Source organism: Aspergillus tanneri (assembly GCF_003426965.1).
Source record: "Aspergillus tanneri strain NIH1004 chromosome Unknown AapTan_4_pilon_pilon_pilon, whole genome shotgun sequence".
NCBI classification, from domain to species: domain Eukaryota; kingdom Fungi; phylum Ascomycota; class Eurotiomycetes; order Eurotiales; family Aspergillaceae; genus Aspergillus; species Aspergillus tanneri.
In genome coordinates, this window is record NW_022984631.1 from 2,147,083 (window position 1) to 2,165,242 (window position 18,160).

Consider the following 18,160-nt stretch of genomic DNA (forward strand, 5'->3'; position numbering starts at 1 on the left):
GACGGAGTCAAGCGTGCCGGTAGTGTAAGTCGATAGATCTAGAAACAGACTGAACTAAGCAGAAAAAGAAATGAAAAAAGAAGAAAAAGATCATCCAGCTTATATATCCCCACAATCTACCCAGCCGTCGACAAAATGGCCAAATAGGGACTGAATCGTCACGCGGAGACAGTGCGGGGGAAGGCCGAATGGGCAAGCCATCGGCCCATTCCCGGCGTTGTTCGTGATGATCGGCTTGGGCCCGAGGTCAGTCCGGGGGAGCGGAGGTGATTCCTTCCGACTTTTATATTTATCTTTCATTGAACATTTGCATAGTTTCATTGTCTACGATAGCAACTATTTCCCAAATACTAATGTATCCTACTCCCGGTCAGATCGAGAATGCTATTTCCGAGTGAGTGGACATGGGAATGAATCCTGGGGTAGCCCGATAATTTGGTACAACGGCATCCCTGGAGCCCCACGTTGATCGAATCTGGTTACATCCCGGTGGGAGAAAAGTCAGATTCCGAGTCAAGTTGGTGTTATTCGTTATTGCCTCTGCAAATTGAAACCGTCGCCGGAATAAGGATACGCTGGCTCGGATGAGCTGATTGGCAGACTTTTTCTGGTTCCTGCGTCTCCTTGGGGTTTGGGTTTGAGCCACGGAAGTATTTAATGAATCATGAAGATGGATGGTTCTAGAATATTGTGGGAACTGAAACTGAACTCGTGTATAAATTTATGTTCCTGCAAGCATAAGATAGATTCCAGTCACGGATACCACGAAGGTTACTTCTCAGAATACAATTTTGTTTTAATGTACAAGAATAGTAAGTAAAATGCAACCGAGAGAATTCCGACAAACGAGATAAAAAGAGTTTCGTAGGCAGCCAAAAAAAAAAAAAAAAAAAAGGAGAATTCAAGACAAGCCACTGAAGTTATAGATGAGATGAATAGGTGGATTGCACCTCAGCGACTAATTACATACACAGTACAGCACAACGTGAACACAATGTAAAGCTACAGCTGTAGAAGGGGGGGGGGAGGGGTCTCTCACTATATATATCCAGAAAATAGCGAGTCACTATGTCGCTGATAGCCAGGGATGTTGAGCACTATCTTCTTAGTCAGGTGTGTTAAGTTAAGGAGTTTTTAATGTAGGTAAAACCCCCAGATAGGTACCTTAGTTATGTTTAGTCTCCTTCAATATAGTAATCTTAGCTTCAAAAGCACATGTATCTTATTCCAACGCTAGGTTGGAGCATGATTTTCTCTCGACTCTTCCAAAACCTGTTACAATATGGAGTGGTAGAAATGCTGCACAAGTGTTCGCACATGAATACTATCTTCTGATCAAAAGTATAACTTGGCAAAATCTATCATAAACTAGAACAATGGTCTCAAATACATATATCTACCAGAGTGGGTTTAATCCGGACATCCACAGGGTAATCGCTTAGCCCGGTTGATGGATTCCAATACCATGGACATGCAGCCCACATACATCACAGGTATAGTGATGATGAGACCTTTGATATGAGCATCTCGGAATTGCAAAATTGCACCTCGAAGTCTACAAAGATCCTATTCCTTCTAGCCACGCGAGGTCGGAGAATGATTCAATCCCTATAGGCCCGGTGCATCAAATCAACATACATTGAATCCTGAGTAGGGGAAATGGTAAAGATCGGCGTGAACTGGCCTTGGCAGTTTCCAACACATAGCCGACACAGCTGTTGCTATATGATGTTATCAACCAAGCTGTCTGCGATGGGCTTCTTTGCGGATCTTGGATAGGTCTCTAGCTACCCTCATCAGGACTACCAGGCTGATTTCCAAAGGAGACCGTTATTGCAGCTGTGCACCTCTTCCAATTCACCTAGTCTCGGCAGTTCAATCTTTTAGAAAAGGGTTCAGAATTCACCACGTACTTGTGACATCCAAAACATATGTTACTATGCTAGTCTTGTGGCGAAGAATCTCTCATCTGTCCGTCTGTCCATCGCAGCAGGAAGATATTCTTTGATCTGTGTTGTTATCAATCGATGGCTATGTCCACCAGCTTGGGCCGCATAGGCCTCCTCCGACGATAGCCACGGCTGGTACCTTACCTGAGTTATTGTTACCCGCGGATACCAACGGAGCTCTAAGCTGAGGGTTTGGTATGTGACGATGATGATGATGATGCGAGGCGACCACGCGGACTGGGACAACAGGTATCCCAAGCCCATCTTTGTGGACTACTGTAAGACACCATGGCACCTGCTTTCCCTTTTGGGGGTCTGGTGAGGGTAACGAGGTAATATCGATCTGTACAACCCGTACGGAATGGAACAATGATCCACTCAGCTGACAAAGCATATCGCTCACAGTAGATAGCTTACTACCCCAGTTACGAGAACGTAGTATCGAGATTAAGAGCAGCTTGGAGCGTTAGCGCATGACATATAAAGCCTCCCCAAGTGTTATTGCCATCGACCTGGGGAACCTACAAGATCACGTTGAGGTATACTCTATTGGTAACGTGGGAATTATTAGCCGAGTTGACCCGAAGCTGATTACATACGCCTGGGAATACCGTATCGATACCGGGCCGTCAGCTTTTGCTGGCAAAACCAGAAAGCTTCTTGTCCCAACGTCTTCTTTTCCCTATACTACCACTTATACCCTTTCCTCTCCCCACAACTGCAATTGTTGCCTCCCCATTCCTCTCATCGCTGATCTGGGGCTTGGTTGTTTGTCTGTTTCTTTCTCCTTGAGATTCTCTACTCTCCTCCTCTCCTATCTTTTCGCCATGTTCCGTAGTCTTCTGCCCCGGGCCACGCCGCGGGCTGCCCTCCGCACTGCTCGCCCTCAGACTACCCCCTCCAACTTCGTCGCTGCTCCTTCTCTCGCTTTGCTCGGGCGCTCAAAACGTGGCTATGCCTCTGAGTCGGGTACTTGACCTCCAAGGACTTCGGCGATAGCTCCCCGTCGAGCCAATGCCTGCCCTCTCAAATAGCCGTGCTAATCAATAAATGATAGGTGAACATGATGTTGTGATCATCGGTGGTGGTGTCGCTGGTTACGTTGCTGCCATCAAGGCCGGCCAGGAAGGCCTGAAGGTGCGTCATGATTCCGCGACCCCGGGGTAACTAACCCCTGCAGGATCAAGCAGTTAACATAGAATCTTTTCAACAGACCGCCTGTATCGAGAAGCGTGGTCGTCTCGGAGGCACTTGCCTGAACGTCGGCTGTATCCCCTCGAAATCTCTGCTCAACAACTCCCATCTCTACCACCAGATTCTCCACGACACGAAAAAGCGCGGTATCGAGGTTGGTGATGTTAAATTGAATCTCGAGCAGATGATGAAGGCCAAGGACAACTCCGTCGAGGGCCTGACTAAGGGCATCGAGTTCTTGCTCAAGAAGAACGGTGTCGACTACGTCAAAGGTACCGGTGCGTTGGTTGATGCGAACACCGTCAAGGTGGACCTGCTTGAGGGTGGTGAGCAGACCCTGCGCGGAAAGAACATCGTCATTGCCACCGGTAGCGAGGCCACTCCCTTCCCTGGCCTGAACATCGACGAGAAGCGTATCATTACTAGCACTGGTGCTCTGTCTCTGCAGGAGGTCCCCAAGAAGATGGTTGTCATCGGCGGTGGCATCATCGGTCTGGAGATGGTAGGTTTACTGTGCCATGGATTCCATGAGTTCGATTAAAGAAACATACTAATCCCAGTTTTCAGGCTTCCGTCTGGTCTCGCCTTGGCTCCGAAGTTACCGTCGTTGAATTCTTGAACCAGATTGGTGGGCCTGGTATGGATGCGGACATCGCCAAGCAGGCCCAGAAGATCCTTGGCAAGCAGGGTATCAAGTTCAAGACCGGCACCAAGGTCACCAAGGGTGATGATAGCGGTGCTACCGTGAGCCTCAACATTGAGTCTGCCAAGGGTGGCAAGGAGGAGACCCTCGATGCCGACGTTGTCCTGGTCGCCATTGGTCGCAGACCTTACACCGAAGGATTGGGCTTGGAGAGCGTTGGAGTCGAAAAGGATGAGCGCGGTCGTCTGGTGATCGACCAGGAGTACCGCACCAAGGTCCCCAACATCCGGGTCATTGGTGACTGCACCTTCGGTCCCATGCTTGCCCACAAGGCCGAGGAGGAGGCCGTGGCGGCCGTTGAGTACATCAAGAAGGGCTATGGCCACGTTAACTACGCCGCCATCCCCAGCGTCATGTACACTTACCCCGAAGTCGCCTGGGTTGGCCAGAGCGAAGCAGAAATCAAGGCCGCTGGCATCAAGTACCGTGTCGGCACCTTCCCCTTCAGCGCCAACTCCCGCGCTAAGACTAACCTCGACACGGAAGGTCAGGTCAAGTTCATCGCCGATGCCGAGACCGACCGCATTCTCGGTGTACACATCATTGGTCCCGGCGCCGGTGAGATGATCGCCGAGGCAACTCTGGCCGTCGAGTACGGTGCCTCCTCCGAGGACGTTGCCCGGACGTGTCATGCTCATCCTACGCTGTCCGAGGCATTCAAGGAGGCTGCCATGGCAACCTACTCTAAGGCTATCCACTTCTAAACTCCTGGATACTGCCTCTTACTCTTTATCCTGTATCTTCTCTAGTCAGCTAGTCCTGCTAGCACCCTCCATGTAGCATTTGCCTCATATATCTCCTTTGTTGGTTGTGTTTTGTACCGAGAATTATGAATAAAAGACATTTTTATAATTCTACCGATCACTTGAAACATGCCGTGACGACTTCGTTTAATGTATCATCATCGTACCAGTTCCATAAATCTCCGGTAGAAAAATCTCACATAACCTAATACTTGAGATAACAACAGTCCCGCCCACGAGCAACATCCGTCATCATCACCGGCAGAGGCGGTCCATATGCAATCTTGTGACTGTGACTATGAGTATGGCTATGACTCTGAGTACGGCAACGCACCCCGCAAAACTGTCCCTGTCCCTGCTCCTGTACCTGACAGTTTGAGCCCCTCTGCGCGTTCAAAGAACAGGCACAATCCTCGGACTGCGAACAAGTGCACAGCTCATGTCCCTTTGGATTTCCGCGTCGTCGAGACCGAGAGTTCCGATCCTGGCTCTCACTCCGACGCTGGTGACCGTTGCCATAACTGTGACTGTAATTGTGACTATGCCTCTCCTGCCCAGAGCACGAACAGATATAACAGCAGGAACAAGGATGCAAGCAGGCGGAATCTCTTCTACATTGTCGTTGTGAATAGACCCTTCGTTAATGGAACAGGATGATTCCGTCTCTGAGAAGCAATGTCGGGCACAGTGGTCGATGTCACGGTCTGATACGTTCCTGGTTTCAATTATCAGTATCGTTTTATTCCCCTTAAACTCGCCCTTGTCCGGAGTGATATATGACATACGGATGCGCTTCGTCGCAGACACAAGGCCAGACTCTACGGAATGATCTCCGGCGGGATGCGGTCTCATCTGATGGGCCGGTTCGGGGAGTCAGTGTCTCACGGCAGATATGGATGTCTGCTTGCGCCTGGGCATGGGCGTGAGTATGTGCATTTTCCTGTGTGTAGGCGTGGGCATGGGAACAGTGCCAGTGTGGATGGCGGGAGCTGTCTGTGTTGGAACGGCCGTCATGGTCTGGAATATGGCGGTGGACTTGTCTGGTTGTGTAAGGGTGGCTGTACTTGGTCATTCTTTTTTGTTTTCTGCTCTATTTTTTGGGTGGGACTAGAGATGATGAAAATGGAGAGGCAAAGTTGAGTAGGGAATTGGTATGAAGGCCAAGATAGCTACGGTTTATGTATCTGCTAGGACTATGGATATCAGGCACAAGTTACCTGCTCATGCGGCTGATAGATAGTATCCATGACACTAGATCATCTGCCTAAGGGTTGAATATGCTGTGTGACGCACTTGGATGTGGTTTGCTTTTCATGTTACCTTGATCCCTGCTCAGTGTCTAGACTTCAAAGGGAGGAAAATTGGATCAGCTTGACAATCTGTATACATTAGGCTCCTACGTTGGGGTAAGTCTGTGATACTGAAGGAGATGACTTGTCAGCACTAGATCGTCGTACAAGTTTGTATATGATCATTTATTCAAGTAAAGTGGATTAGGATACTGAAAGGCCATCCACTATCCATTATTTACACGGCTCATTGGGGAACAGCATAAACGTGTCCGGAAGATGTAGGCAACTGTTTGCTGTATGTCATCGATGGCGCGAAGGGATGGATCCATTCCTTTAGTACAGCCAAGAATGTGTCACAGACAGCGTCTGTGGCCTGCTCACGAGAAGCACCGCAGCTTTCAATGTATACTATTGGATCATAAATGTTAGTCCTAAGGACGATAACTTCGTGCAAGATAGTTCTCAACTTACCCTTGACTTTTGGCTCAGTGCCCGACGCACGGATGGTAAATCGGACGTCCCGGTCCAGCCATAAAGTCAACATATGACTAGACTTGTCTTCCGGTAGCGTTGGTTTGTTATCCTGGGTCCCAGAGTCATAGCCCTCTGTCATGTCACGCCACCTCAAGATCTTAAATGGCCCCAAGGACTTTTCCGTTTGATAAGGGCCACCCCGGATAGCGCGGAACAAGTCAGCCGTGATCGCCGGACTGGGAGACCGGAAGTAGGTATTGAGAGTCTCGTAGTGCCCAAACTCCTTAAAAAGCTGCTGTAGCTTCGTGTACGGCGTCAGCCCCTGTGCTCTCCATTCGGCTTCAGCCGATAAGAAGACCATGGCTGCTGTACTACCATCCTTATCGTAGCAGACGTCCGGGAACATGTATCCAAGAGCCTCCTCAAATGCATAAGGAACATAGTACCCTTCTTGCTCAAGTCTCCGAGCGATGTTACCCATCCACTTGAAGCCGGTTAATGCTTCTTCGAAGTGAATCCCGTTGGCTGCCGCCATCTTCTCCAGCATGCTTGAGGAAACAGTGGAGTTCAGAACGGCAATCCGGGGGTGATCATTTTTGTGCCTTAGAGATTCAAAGAGATGAGATGCCAGAAGAGCCCCCACATGATTTCCTGTGAAAGGGAACCACACTCCACTATAATCAGTTAGCAAATTAGTAACAAACCTTGAAGTAGGACTGCAGAACATACTTCACTTTTTCAGCAGCAGCAAAGCGGTCTGCATCGGGATCATGGGCGACAATAAGGCTCTTCCCCTCTTTGTCTGCTGTTTGCATAGCAAGATCTAAAGCTCCAGCCTCCTCAGGGTTCGGAAATGATACTGTGGGAAAGTCGGCATTTGGCTGGATCTGTTCGGCCACAGGGACAAGATTATCTATGCCAAGAGACTTGCACAAGCCTGGGAAAACCAAGCCGCCTACACCGTGCAAAGGAGTGTATACAAAAGAGCTCGGAGGTGCCCATTCGGTCACGGTGGATTTCTAAATTGAAGGGATTAGCGCCAATAGATGTACAGATCAAGAATGTGCTTACGGCATATTGCCAAACAGTCTTAGTGTACTGGGGCAGAATATCCTGGTAGGCTTGAGTGTGCAGATATTCACCCGCTTTCTGGCATTTCCAGGCTTCAGGCCATGGGACCAAGTTTTCCACGATCGATTGGGCAATCTCTACATCCATCGGAGTGTTGATTTGAGCCCCATTCTTGAAGTAACTGCACAGTGTCAGTGGTAGGTTTCCAAAAGCTTGAGTCATAAGACATACACTTTGTAGCCTGTGAAGGAGCCCGAGTGGTCAGTAGCTGCTCGAGGATCCTACAGACGAGAACACTCTACCGTTATCTTGCGCTGGATTCTACGAACTAGTTAGCCATTTCGATAAGGTCTATGAATGCCTATGGAGAACTTACATGGCTCGCAGTGATCATAATACCCGCCGCAGCATGCAGATGGGTCACACCAAACGGGACCAATGGTGTCACCGAAGGCTCAGAGTAAAACCAGACAGGGATCTCCAGGGCGATGAAAGCATTCGCAGCCAGGGCTGCAAATTTGGCTGAGTTGTAGCGGGCATCATGGCCAATGACCACACCGCCGGATGCAATTCCCGCATGTTTGTCCTTTAGGTACTTAGCCAGGCCCTGCGATGCCTGGATGACTGTCAGGGAATTCATGCAAGAGAATCCCGCTCCCATCCGGCCCCGGAGACCCGCTGTTCCGAATTGGATTCCTGCCGTCTACCATCAGAAAGAACGATATTTTACACCGGAAATCTAAAGAATCAAAGGGCAGGAAAAAGCCAGTGTCATCCGATGAGTGCATCTGCAGCAGGTACAACATACGATTCTGAAGGCGTTGTTCCAGATCTTTCACAGCGCCAGAATCTCGCAGGCTCTCAATTTCCGCGCGCGTGGCGGGATCCTGAGGGCTGACGTTAGCTCGATCGTCAAAGCATTCCCACACCAATTATGGAGCAAGAGAATCATATTACTTGGTCCCACTCGAGCCATTTCTGGATCAACGGCGATAGCGTATCCTATGCGGGGGTTAACAGGGCATAAGGCGGTCAAAATGATAGACCAGGTACCTCGGTTGAGACGGCAGCCATGATTAGAAGATGACAGAAAGAAATCCAATGAGAAGAAGAGTGACTGGAGGGCAGAGAGAGACGAGAGCCGTAGAATCAATCCAATTTTCTACTACGGAGTAATAGCTAACAGTAGTATGGCGGATGGCGGGAAGTGGAATGATCCTCAGCGGTAAGTCTTCCTCTTCTGTCTTCGTCTCCGCTTTGGACCTCAGGCAACCTTCTTTTCTCCTCGTCCTCCTCCTCCCCCTCTTCCCATGGTTATGCCTTCTCCCATCCGTCCCAGTAGCCTTTGATTTTCTCGTTTCGGTGTCTGGTTCTTTTACCCGCCTACAGATGGCCACAGTTGCCATTCCGCCTTCCTCGGCTCGGAAGGACACGATCTTGTCACGACGTTACATTGAAGGCCAGATTGCAGAAGGCAAGCATGTTATCATCTTCGATGGGCGTGTGCTCAAGGTAGATGCTTGGATTAATTTCCATCCGGGAGGTGATAAGTCGATTAAGCATATGGTGGGGAGGGATGCAACGGATGAAATCAATGCGTATGTCCTTTGGATTAGGAATATTCGTGGTACATCGTGATCACTGGATTGGTTGTTACGCTGAATACGATGTTTATTCGTTGCTGACTCCCCGTGTCTACCTCCATAGCTTGCATTCAAAAGAAGCGCGCCAGCGGATGCTGTCCTACCAAGTTGGTCGCATCCAGGGACCGTGGTTAAACTTCCTTCCCCCGATTCATGGCGGGAAGTTCCGTCCATATACCGAGGAACCTTGTTTGACAGATGAAGAGAGCTCCGGCCTCGAAACGTCAGCACCTCCATCCCCGATATTCGATGCAGTCGATGGAAAAACCGGTGCCTGCCGTCGCAAGACGTCGGCCGCAACGGACACTTCGGTCTCGACTCCTGTGAATGAAAAAGCTGAATCCAAGCCGTTCTTCCTCGACGCACGAACCCAGGAGGAGATTGATTTCGATACCGCCAAATACCCATCGCTTGACATGAAAAACCAGGAGTTTATTAAACGTAAATACCGTGAGTTGGATCAAAAGATACGTGCGGAAGGCTTGTATCAATGCAACTACTTTTCATACTTCGTCGAGTGCTGCCGCTACGCGCTCTTTGTGACTCTGTCCTATATATTACTGCAATGGGGATGGTACGCAAGCTCGGCATTCTTTCTGGGCTGCTTTTGGCACCAACTCGTCTTTACTGCTCATGATGCTGGCCATATGGGCATCACCCATAATTTCCATGTGGACAGTGTGATTGGGATGGTTATCGCCGACTACCTTGGGGGTCTAAGTCTGGGTTGGTGGAAGCGCAGTCACAATGTGCATCACATTGTGACGAATGAGCCTGAGCACGACCCTGATATCGAACATATGCCTTTCTTTGCCGTCTCGCATCGCTTCTTCAACAGCCTTCGAAGCACTTACTATGATCGTGTGATGAAATTTGATGCTGCGTCCCGGGTCTTGCTGCGATACCAGAACTACTTGTACTACCCCATTCTTATGCTTGCACGGTTCAATCTGTACCGTTTGAGCTGGGAGTATTTACTGCTCGGCCAGGCCCCAAAGAAGGGCCCTGCTTGGTGGCACCGCTGGTTCGAGTTCGCTGGCCAGGTGTTCTTCTGGTATTGGTTTGGCTATGGTGTACTGTACTGCACCATCCCTGACTGGAGCAGCCGTTTCACTTTTATCATGGTCTCTCATATTGTTACGTCTCCATTGCACCTGCAGATTACGCTCTCCCACTTCGCTATGTCAACGGCGGATATGGGTGTCCGTGAATCATTCCCGCAAAAAATGCTTCGCACCACCATGGATGTGGACTGCCCAACCTGGCTCGATTTCGTCCATGGTGGGTTGCAGTTCCAAGCAATCCATCACCTCTACCCACGTTTGCCCCGCCACAACCTGCGCCGTGCGCAGAAGCTGGTGCTGGAATTCTGCAAGGACACGGGAATACCGTACGCCATCTTCACTTTCTATGATGGCAACAAGGAAGTTCTCGGCAAGCTTGGCGATGTCGCGAAGCAGCTTCGTCTTCTCGAAGAATGCCGGAAGTCGTGTGCTGAGCAGGGCGTCCTTTTGGACCAACATTAGAAGGCAGTTTTGGCCTCCTATACACGCTATTTGAGTCATTTTCATTCCCATGCAAATTGCTCGAGCGTTGTAAATATCCATTGCCGGATGTATTTATCTATGCGGCCTCCCGATTGGGTATTTGGGTGTTAGACCTTGTTTAAATCTATTACCCTGATACCGGTTCGATATGCTAATAATGGCCCGGCTATTGATTATGAGATAATGCTGTTGTATTTATTATTGGTCTTATGTTACCCTGGAACAGATGATGGCCCTTTATACTCTACTCTGGTTCAGCTAAACGCAGTAACAATTGCTGATTTTCTACATATACCGGACCTTTAGAATCGCAGACCCCCATAGAAAAATGAATCCAAAGTAATCATTAGATGGATCTATTTGCTGAGAGTAATTGCTCGAAAATGCCATCGAAAGCTCCGAAGCACATCGTTATGCCGTTATAGTAATCATAACCGCATTATCCTGCCATCCCTCCTGCCCTCGCAACCTTTTTCGCTCTCTGCTGTCGTCGATTATGGTTTGCCCTGCTAGATTTATTCTCCTCTTTTCTCTGTCGTGACACAGTTGTATTCTGGCCCCCTGAAGCAGCACCTCCAGCATTGGCTCCGCCCCTACGACCACCACCGCCACCTCTTCGACCACCACGACCAGGACCCCGTGTCGAGCCACCTCTCCCTCTTGAGGTTGAACCAGAAGGCTCATCTGTATCGCTCTCCGATCCAACATCTCCGGGCTTGCGGTATGCCGTTGGTCGAAGTTCCGGCTGCGTGAGAACCCCACCTGGAGCTCCTGCCGTCACAGAAAACTTACTCTCTAGTTTCGATAACCGCTTAGGATCGCGATTCAGCATGACAGCCCACCCTTCTATCGCTTCATCGGTCATTCCGGTTTCGCGTTTCAGCGACGTGCGGGGCTGCGAGCGACGGGTTGCGGAGTCGCGCGCAAACAGGCCAGAGTTGTCTTTGTAGGCGCGGAAGAGTGTTAAATCCCGCTGCTCAGCTTCTAGTAGAGCTTTGCGGTTGCGGATCTCGGCGTCGGCTTCAGCTTCCGGATTGGCAGTCATGGCATCGACGGTGCCGCCCACGTCGGCGACGTCATACGTGTCATCACGTTCATCGTCATCGGAATCGAAGGTTGCCAGGGCGGACATGATGGCTGCCTTGTTGGTTGCGTGTTGGCTGCGGTCGTTGAGGATAGCGTCCGCCGTGAGGTCGGGATTGGCGCGGCCGAAACGGAGTTTTCCGTCTGCGTTGGATCGAGCCAGTTCGGCTAGGTCGACGTCCTGGTCGAAGACGTTTTTGCGCGTCGGGACCGGCTCCGGTTCTGGTGTGAGTTCGAGAGGAGTGGCACGTGGGGGTAATGGGTCGTAGTGGGCGACGGTTTGGGAGAGTTGCTCGGACTTGTTGAGACTTTGGAGCTGGGCCGGGATAGAGTCGTCAAGAAGGTGCGCAATGACTGTCTCGGGGTTGTCGTTGAATTGATCTAGAAGTCGTACGATGTAGCCGGATCCAAGGTCTGGGAATAGGTCCTGGACTTGGGTGACGAGGGACATCTTGTGGATGTGGAGGTCTTCCGGACGAGGGAGATCAGAGGCGCGGCCTTTGCCTTTGTCGACTTGCTTCTTTTGTTTCTGATATCTGTGGTGGAAAACCTTCGATTCGGATTGGTATGTATGTAGACTGGAAACTAAATCCTGACCGCGCTTATGCGGGTACGTAAGGATGTATCTCTCTAGACGGACCAGGAGATCGGAGCTACAGATGACGTCTGAGAGAAGAGTAGCTTCTTTCCTGGTCTTCGATGTACCCACACCGGCGCTGGCTTTCAGACTGAAAAGTTGATCGAGAAGTAAAGAAAGGTTGGGTTTTGGACCCTTCAGTAAAGATACTAGGCCAACGTAGATGTTCGCCACGAGGATTCGGCGAATATCCTCTCTCCAGTGCATCTGATATGCATCGCAGAATGTATCCAAATAATCAGAGCCGGCCATGAGCACTTGACCGGATGGGGGAAGCACAGACGCCAGGGTCGTCAAAAGTCGGATGTCAGAGATAATCCCTGATGCTTTTGCAGGGTTCATGACGGTGAGCTGTTTCATTATCGTAGACTTCGCCTTCTCAAGGCTGGAAGATATTGTTTCTTCATGTTTGCTCCATACGTCGGATAAAAGCTTCTTCGCAGCAGCGCTAGAAGGATAGGAGCAGCATATATCCCCCAAGTACTTCCACTCAAGGAGTTCAGGAGGTGATGTAGAAACCTCCAGTAGATATCGTCTCGTCAACAGAAAGCAAAGCTTCCGTAATGTCTTTGCCTTGGTGCCTGTATGGAGACCAGACGTCCTACGGACGGATAATTGAGCGTAGTAAGTAGTTAAGAACACGATCGCAGATTCATCCTTGGGCGCAGACTCGCTAAACTGCGCATCCGAAGTTTCTAGCCATAGTCCGAGGAGCAAGATCCACGCATCCATATAAAGCTCCCATTCCGTCGGTGGTATGGTACTCTGCACCTCGGGAGGTGGGACTGGTGCGAATAGAGGCAAATTCGCCATGACACTACAGCCGCAATCAACAACAGACGAGACAAAAGGATATATTCAGGATCAGGAATTAAAGAAGTGACCGTCTTATCCCCTCGCTGCCATAGTAATTACTACCATCCTCTGTCACGACAGCAGCCGGACTAATCGATCATGTGTTGGGACGCTGACTCAATTACCATATTAGGCTAGCTCCAGATAGGCGAGTGCCAAGCCTTGCGCCCGCACAAGCGGCGCTAATCGCACCAAAAAAAAAAAAAAAAGGATTCACGATTGTCGTATATCTATACCGATCTCAACGGCCATCATCACCTTACCGAACCACGAAGTTCAGGTCTTGATTGGCAACTAGCCTCATTTACGGTAGGATACCTTTCTTCAGGAACTAGCACTGTCACAACATCGTGAGCGAAGCTAATTGTTGAATAGCCAGCCACCTCTACTGTCAAGATGTCTTTCCAGAAGCCCGAGAAGGATTTCGGCGAGGGCCCTGTACGTTGCCGTCTACGACTGGATATTGTCGCTGCGCACTAATCGGTTGTTGTTTCTCGCTGCTCTATAGAAGGTCCACAAGATCCGTATCACCCTTACTTCTCGCAAGGTCGCTTCCCTCGAGAAGGTGTGCTCGGAGCTGATCGAGCGTGCTCGCTCCAAGGCTCTGCAAGTCAAGGGCCCCGTCCGTCTGCCCACCAAGACCCTGCACATCTCCACCCGTAAGACCCCCAACGGTGAGGGTTCTAAAACCTGGGACAAGTACGAGATGCGCATCCACAAGCGTCTCATCGAGTATGTTTGCCTTTATTCCACTATCGTAGGTATTGGGACGCGTAAATACTGACGATATTGTACAGCCTCCTCGCCCCCACTGAGACAGTCAAGCAGATCATCATCAACATCGAGGCTGGTGTTGAGGTTGAGGTCACCATTGCCGCCTAAATGGAATCGTTCTAGTCCGGTATACGGAGGGGGTTGGTTCAATCCGTCCCTTGGGCGGCGCCGATGTGCTCATCAGGCCATGTAGTAGATGGATTGCTTCAAGGCTCTTTTCGAGTCAACGTCGATACCCGCTAGAACCTAGCACCAAAATGAAAAAGTTCAAAAACAAGTAATCGGATCTAATTTTAATCAGTAAGAAATTTCCGTAGAGCAGTTGTATTCGTGCTCTTCTGTAGCACGTAATTTCTATCCTATTTTCGCAAAAGATCCTAACCTGAGCGGGCCTTCCAACCCTTAGAAAACGCTAATCAATATTATAGTACATGCGTCATGAAACACGTTCCTCACAATTCCAAGACGTCATTTGACCTTCCAGAGGCCTAGAAATCAAAGCTCACCCATTCTGTTTTAGGCGGAACGCTCGGGATAACGCCATCTTTGAAATATCCATTCTTCACAAAGAAATCGTACTGCTCGGTCACTTCGGGGGTATACTCCTCCGGTTTCCCGTGGGCATCCCTCAGGCTCGCCACATCCGGTGCCCCATCTGGAAAGAGTATACGGACAAAGGTTTGGCGGTCCTGTGGGTGTAGATAGCATGGCGCATTTTCAATATATTTCACAGGCTGTCCTTTCCACGCAGATATCCTCTTTGTCGTTGGGTCCCGTAGTGTCTGACCATTTAATGGCGGAATGGGAGCCAGTTCATTGGGATTTTCGATCTTGATAGTTGCGGGAGGTCCGGTAGCAGCAGCTGTGCCAGTCGCTACGGGAGCCGTTGTATTCTGAGCAGGCTGGGGAAGTGCACTCCCACCTGGATTTCCAATAGAAGGAGGGGACGGTTGGCTTGGAGCCCCAAATGGATTTGGGGCTGTCGAAGGTTGTCCAAATGGATTTGGGGGTTGCTTTGCTGCGGTAAATGGCGATGACGTTTGAGCAGGCTGGCCGAATCCGCCGGTTGGTGCCTGCGTAGCTGCCGGTTGACCAAATCCAGAGGGTGCTGCAGGCTGTTGACTAGAAACCTGTGCAAACGGAGAAACGGCGGATGATGCTTGACCAAACCCGCCACCCACGCCCTGGTTTTGATTGGAAAGCTGGCCGAATGGACTGGAACTAGCCGTCCCAAGCGATGACGTTCCTAACGTTGAAGGCTGGCCGAACGAAGACTGCCCGAAAGCAGGTTGACCAAAACTAGGCCCGGCTGCTGTTTTACCAAGTGAAGTCGGCGCGCCTAAGCCCGAAGGAGTCCCAAACGCAGAGCCTTGGCCTAGAGTAGTCGGTTGTCCAAATCCAGACGGTTGTCCAAATCCAGAAGGTTGCCCAAATCCAGACGGTTGTCCTAGGCTAGACGGTTGTCCAAATGCAGATGGCTGGCTAAATCCTGAGGGCTTTCCCAATGCCGGCTGGCTGCCCAACGCAGGCTGGCCAAAGGGCGAAGGTTGAGCGGAAGGCTGGCCAAATGGCGCAGGTTGGCCAAACGGATTAGCTCCTTGGTTTGTAGCAGGGCCAGCTTTGCCCTCTATGATGTCAATACGGTTTGGATGCTCGTTTATGCCATCAAGGATATACTTCACAGCGCCATTCAAATCATTCAGGATGATGTCCATCTGTTTTAAGGACTCCGTGTAGAGAGCCTGTGCCTCTTGGACTGCCTGTTCTGCATTTCCCGAAGCAGCGACTTCATAATGGCGCAGCCGTAGTTCTTCAAAGCTTTGTTCCCGTTGGGGACCTCCAAACAGTTGCTTTGGTGCATTCCGCCCAGGTCCGTAGCAGGAAAAAACCCACTCAGGCCGGCCTTGGCCGGCAGTTAAGTCGGTTTTGATATCAGCTGTCGTTATTCCATAACTGCGCCGTAGTTAGCCTAAGATACCCGAAGCCCGACCCCCAGAGTATTCGACTTACTTGGAGCCTTGTTGCTTTTGAGGGCCCTGACGGCCTGTGCGAGAAGTCAGATATAATAAACAAGTAACATAAATACCCATACGTTATAATGCATGAGGAAAGGAGAAAGGAAAACTGGGTTGCAGAAAGAAGGACAGAGGGGAGAGAGAGACACGAGCAGGCAAATGTGATAGACAAAAGTAGGCAAACATAAAAAAATGATCAGAACAAGTAGAGCCGAGCCTCTTTCTCGAGAGTCAACACCAGACAAGTATATGCACATACAGCTAAAGTACGAGCACTGCAAGGGTTCGCTGAACAAACATTGAACATACCAGATAGAGCTCCAAACCGGTTCCCTGAAGCTAGTGTTTGCTGGCCTGGATGTTCATTTCTACAGCGATCTAGATAGAGAATCAGCACTGTCCACGAAGAATTCTTTCTAATACAAGGATAGAAAATAAGAAAATATAACATACCTCCATATCTACACCGGCCCTGCTGATAATAGGTGCAAACAACCATGGTGGCTTGATTAGATGCTAATTATATTGGAATATAAAGCCTCCTGGGGAACGTTTTCCCCCAAGATTAATGGCTGATTTTGGTGCGTAGGTCAGTCGCACAAGCTCACCACAGAATCATCAGCGTATTTGAGGAGAATTCGAGAGAAGATTCAGTGCAGGACTGTGAATAAAGAATGGATGGATGGAGAATCAATGAAGAATCAATGAAAGACGCGAAGAACCCGTTCTTCGCGTGACAATACATTTCACCGAACCAAAGTCGATGTCGGCGCACAGCACAAGTCTGATACTGTATTTACCGGTCTAGAACAGAGATGGATGACGATGTTATAAGCAGAGCTATTTTGATTATTTGCGAGGACATTATCCAGGTATGCTAATATGATAATTGCCGAGTAAAATTACAGCAGTTCCAATGTCAAACTCCTATTCTCCAGACCATTTCCATGGCTATTAAAATTGTGATAAGTCCCAGGCAAGACGCGCTCTTTACCGCTCATGAAAGGATGTGATTTTTATGCTTGTTTCATGGTCTTCTTAAGGACATCCCAGTTCAGTCCATCTATTTTCTTTCCTCCTAAAGATTCGAGTTCTGGTGAGAGTTCACTCAATTTCCCTGTCGCAAGCCGGCGCATCATGACTGTATCCTTAGAACCATACAATCCCTTTGCGCTCCCATGGAGCAAGGTATCCTCAAACCATTCTACTTCTTGGTCATCAAGGGGGAGGCCAATTAATTCCATAGCCCGCTTGCTGCGAGCCTGGCCAGCTGCTGTTGTGTGGACGAATTCTATAAGCTGCACAAAGTAGGCTTGACGGAGCGATTCCCCATTCTTGCGGGTGAAATAGAACGCTTCTGTAACGCTAGCACGGCAAAGGGTTTGGAAGAAGGCTTTTTGGACCTTGCTGGTTGTTAGGGGCGGAGAGACAGTAAGGTAATACGCCATGACTAGACTATCATCATGTTTAGGGAGATGCGACAAGGTAAGAATGTAGAGGATCTCATCGGGGAACGTGGGGATGATAGACGGCTCGGTCAAATATTCGATAGCTCGCTACCATCCAAAGTCAGGGTTAGCAACATCGCAGATGATAAATCCAATACAGATCATACCTTGAGTTCCAGTCGGTCCAGATGCCAAAGCCCTTCGGTAAAGAGCCTGTACTTCTCGGGCAGATGACATCGTCGAGAAAATTGTGTGGCGGCATCGCTAGCTGCACGGCAGTCCTTCAAGATGTAGTAAACCAACGCCTGCTTGTGATGAATGTCAAAGGCCGAAGATACAATCTGATCGACAAGCAATCTGAGGTCTGAATTCGATCGAGGAGGATACAGCTTGGTCACTAGACAATAACCGTGAGCAAGTTCCTGGGCACTGTTCCCAAAGTTGAAGCAAAGTACCTGTTTTGACACCAGCTAGGCCCAAAAGTCTATCGACGAATAGCTGATTCTCCAACGCTCGACGGTTGGAAATAATCTGTTCAATGACCTTGCCATCATAGACAAAGTTCTTATTGAAGTAGAATATAGCGTCGAAATCATCCCAAGGGGCCATTCTGGTTGTGCAGCAATGGTCCTAAGGTCATTAAAGGGATCCTTGCTATGGTGGTTCACACTTGACAGTACCATACAGACAATGATACATACGGCTGGCACTATCCGGTAGGCGGTGAGTGTT

The 18,160-nt window shown here is 49.6% G+C and overlaps 8 protein-coding genes across 8 annotated transcripts; 3 read left to right on the forward strand and 5 right to left on the reverse strand.

Annotated features, from left to right (window-relative positions):
- Positions 1–2,776: 2,776 nt before the first annotated feature.
- LPD1 (dihydrolipoyl dehydrogenase) lies at positions 2,777–4,550 on the forward strand (the record flags this gene model as incomplete). Its single annotated transcript, XM_033570534.1, has 4 exons — positions 2,777–2,918; positions 3,007–3,086; positions 3,163–3,645; positions 3,711–4,550. 4 exons carry the CDS (start codon positions 2,777–2,779, stop codon positions 4,548–4,550), a joined length of 1,545 nt encoding a protein of 514 aa, XP_033426566.1.
- Positions 4,551–4,982: 432 nt separating this feature from the next.
- Positions 4,983–5,661, reverse strand: ATNIH1004_005896 (uncharacterized protein; the record flags this gene model as incomplete). Its single annotated transcript, XM_033570535.1, has 2 exons — positions 4,983–5,304; positions 5,375–5,661. 2 exons carry the CDS (start codon positions 5,659–5,661, stop codon positions 4,983–4,985), a joined length of 609 nt encoding a protein of 202 aa, XP_033426567.1.
- A 464-nt stretch (positions 5,662–6,125) lies between these two features.
- On the reverse strand, positions 6,126–8,500 carry PGM3 (phosphoribomutase PRM15; the record flags this gene model as incomplete). The annotated part of the gene is made up of 10 exons (XM_033570536.1): positions 6,126–6,289; positions 6,353–7,029; positions 7,085–7,374; positions 7,427–7,607; positions 7,658–7,667; positions 7,729–7,747; positions 7,803–8,122; positions 8,235–8,313; positions 8,384–8,428; positions 8,480–8,500. 10 exons carry the CDS (start codon positions 8,498–8,500, stop codon positions 6,126–6,128), a joined length of 1,806 nt encoding a protein of 601 aa, XP_033426568.1.
- Positions 8,501–8,815: 315 nt separating this feature from the next.
- On the forward strand, positions 8,816–10,595 carry ATNIH1004_005898 (fatty acid desaturase; the record flags this gene model as incomplete). The annotated part of the gene is made up of 2 exons (XM_033570537.1): positions 8,816–9,024; positions 9,134–10,595. 2 exons carry the CDS (start codon positions 8,816–8,818, stop codon positions 10,593–10,595), a joined length of 1,671 nt encoding a protein of 556 aa, XP_033426569.1.
- Positions 10,596–11,055: 460 nt separating this feature from the next.
- ATNIH1004_005899 (ASCC2 family CUE domain-containing protein) lies at positions 11,056–13,149 on the reverse strand (the record flags this gene model as incomplete). Its single annotated transcript, XM_033570538.1, has 1 exon — positions 11,056–13,149. The coding sequence occupies one exon, from the start codon at positions 13,147–13,149 to the stop codon at positions 11,056–11,058; it is 2,094 nt and encodes a 697-aa protein (XP_033426570.1).
- Positions 13,150–13,587: 438 nt separating this feature from the next.
- S10a (40S ribosomal protein uS10) lies at positions 13,588–14,073 on the forward strand (the record flags this gene model as incomplete). Its single annotated transcript, XM_033570539.1, has 3 exons — positions 13,588–13,629; positions 13,700–13,923; positions 13,989–14,073. The coding sequence occupies 3 exons, from the start codon at positions 13,588–13,590 to the stop codon at positions 14,071–14,073; spliced, it is 351 nt and encodes a 116-aa protein (XP_033426571.1).
- Positions 14,074–14,453: 380 nt separating this feature from the next.
- Positions 14,454–16,479, reverse strand: ATNIH1004_005901 (FG-nucleoporin nup42; the record flags this gene model as incomplete). Its single annotated transcript, XM_033570540.1, has 4 exons — positions 14,454–15,918; positions 15,976–16,009; positions 16,290–16,358; positions 16,434–16,479. 4 exons carry the CDS (start codon positions 16,477–16,479, stop codon positions 14,454–14,456), a joined length of 1,614 nt encoding a protein of 537 aa, XP_033426572.1.
- Positions 16,480–16,996: 517 nt separating this feature from the next.
- ATNIH1004_005902 (ELYS family protein) lies at positions 16,997–18,037 on the reverse strand (the record flags this gene model as incomplete). Its single annotated transcript, XM_033570541.1, has 3 exons — positions 16,997–17,536; positions 17,596–17,825; positions 17,884–18,037. The coding sequence occupies 3 exons, from the start codon at positions 18,035–18,037 to the stop codon at positions 16,997–16,999; spliced, it is 924 nt and encodes a 307-aa protein (XP_033426573.1).
- Between the last annotated feature and the right edge of the window lie 123 nt (positions 18,038–18,160).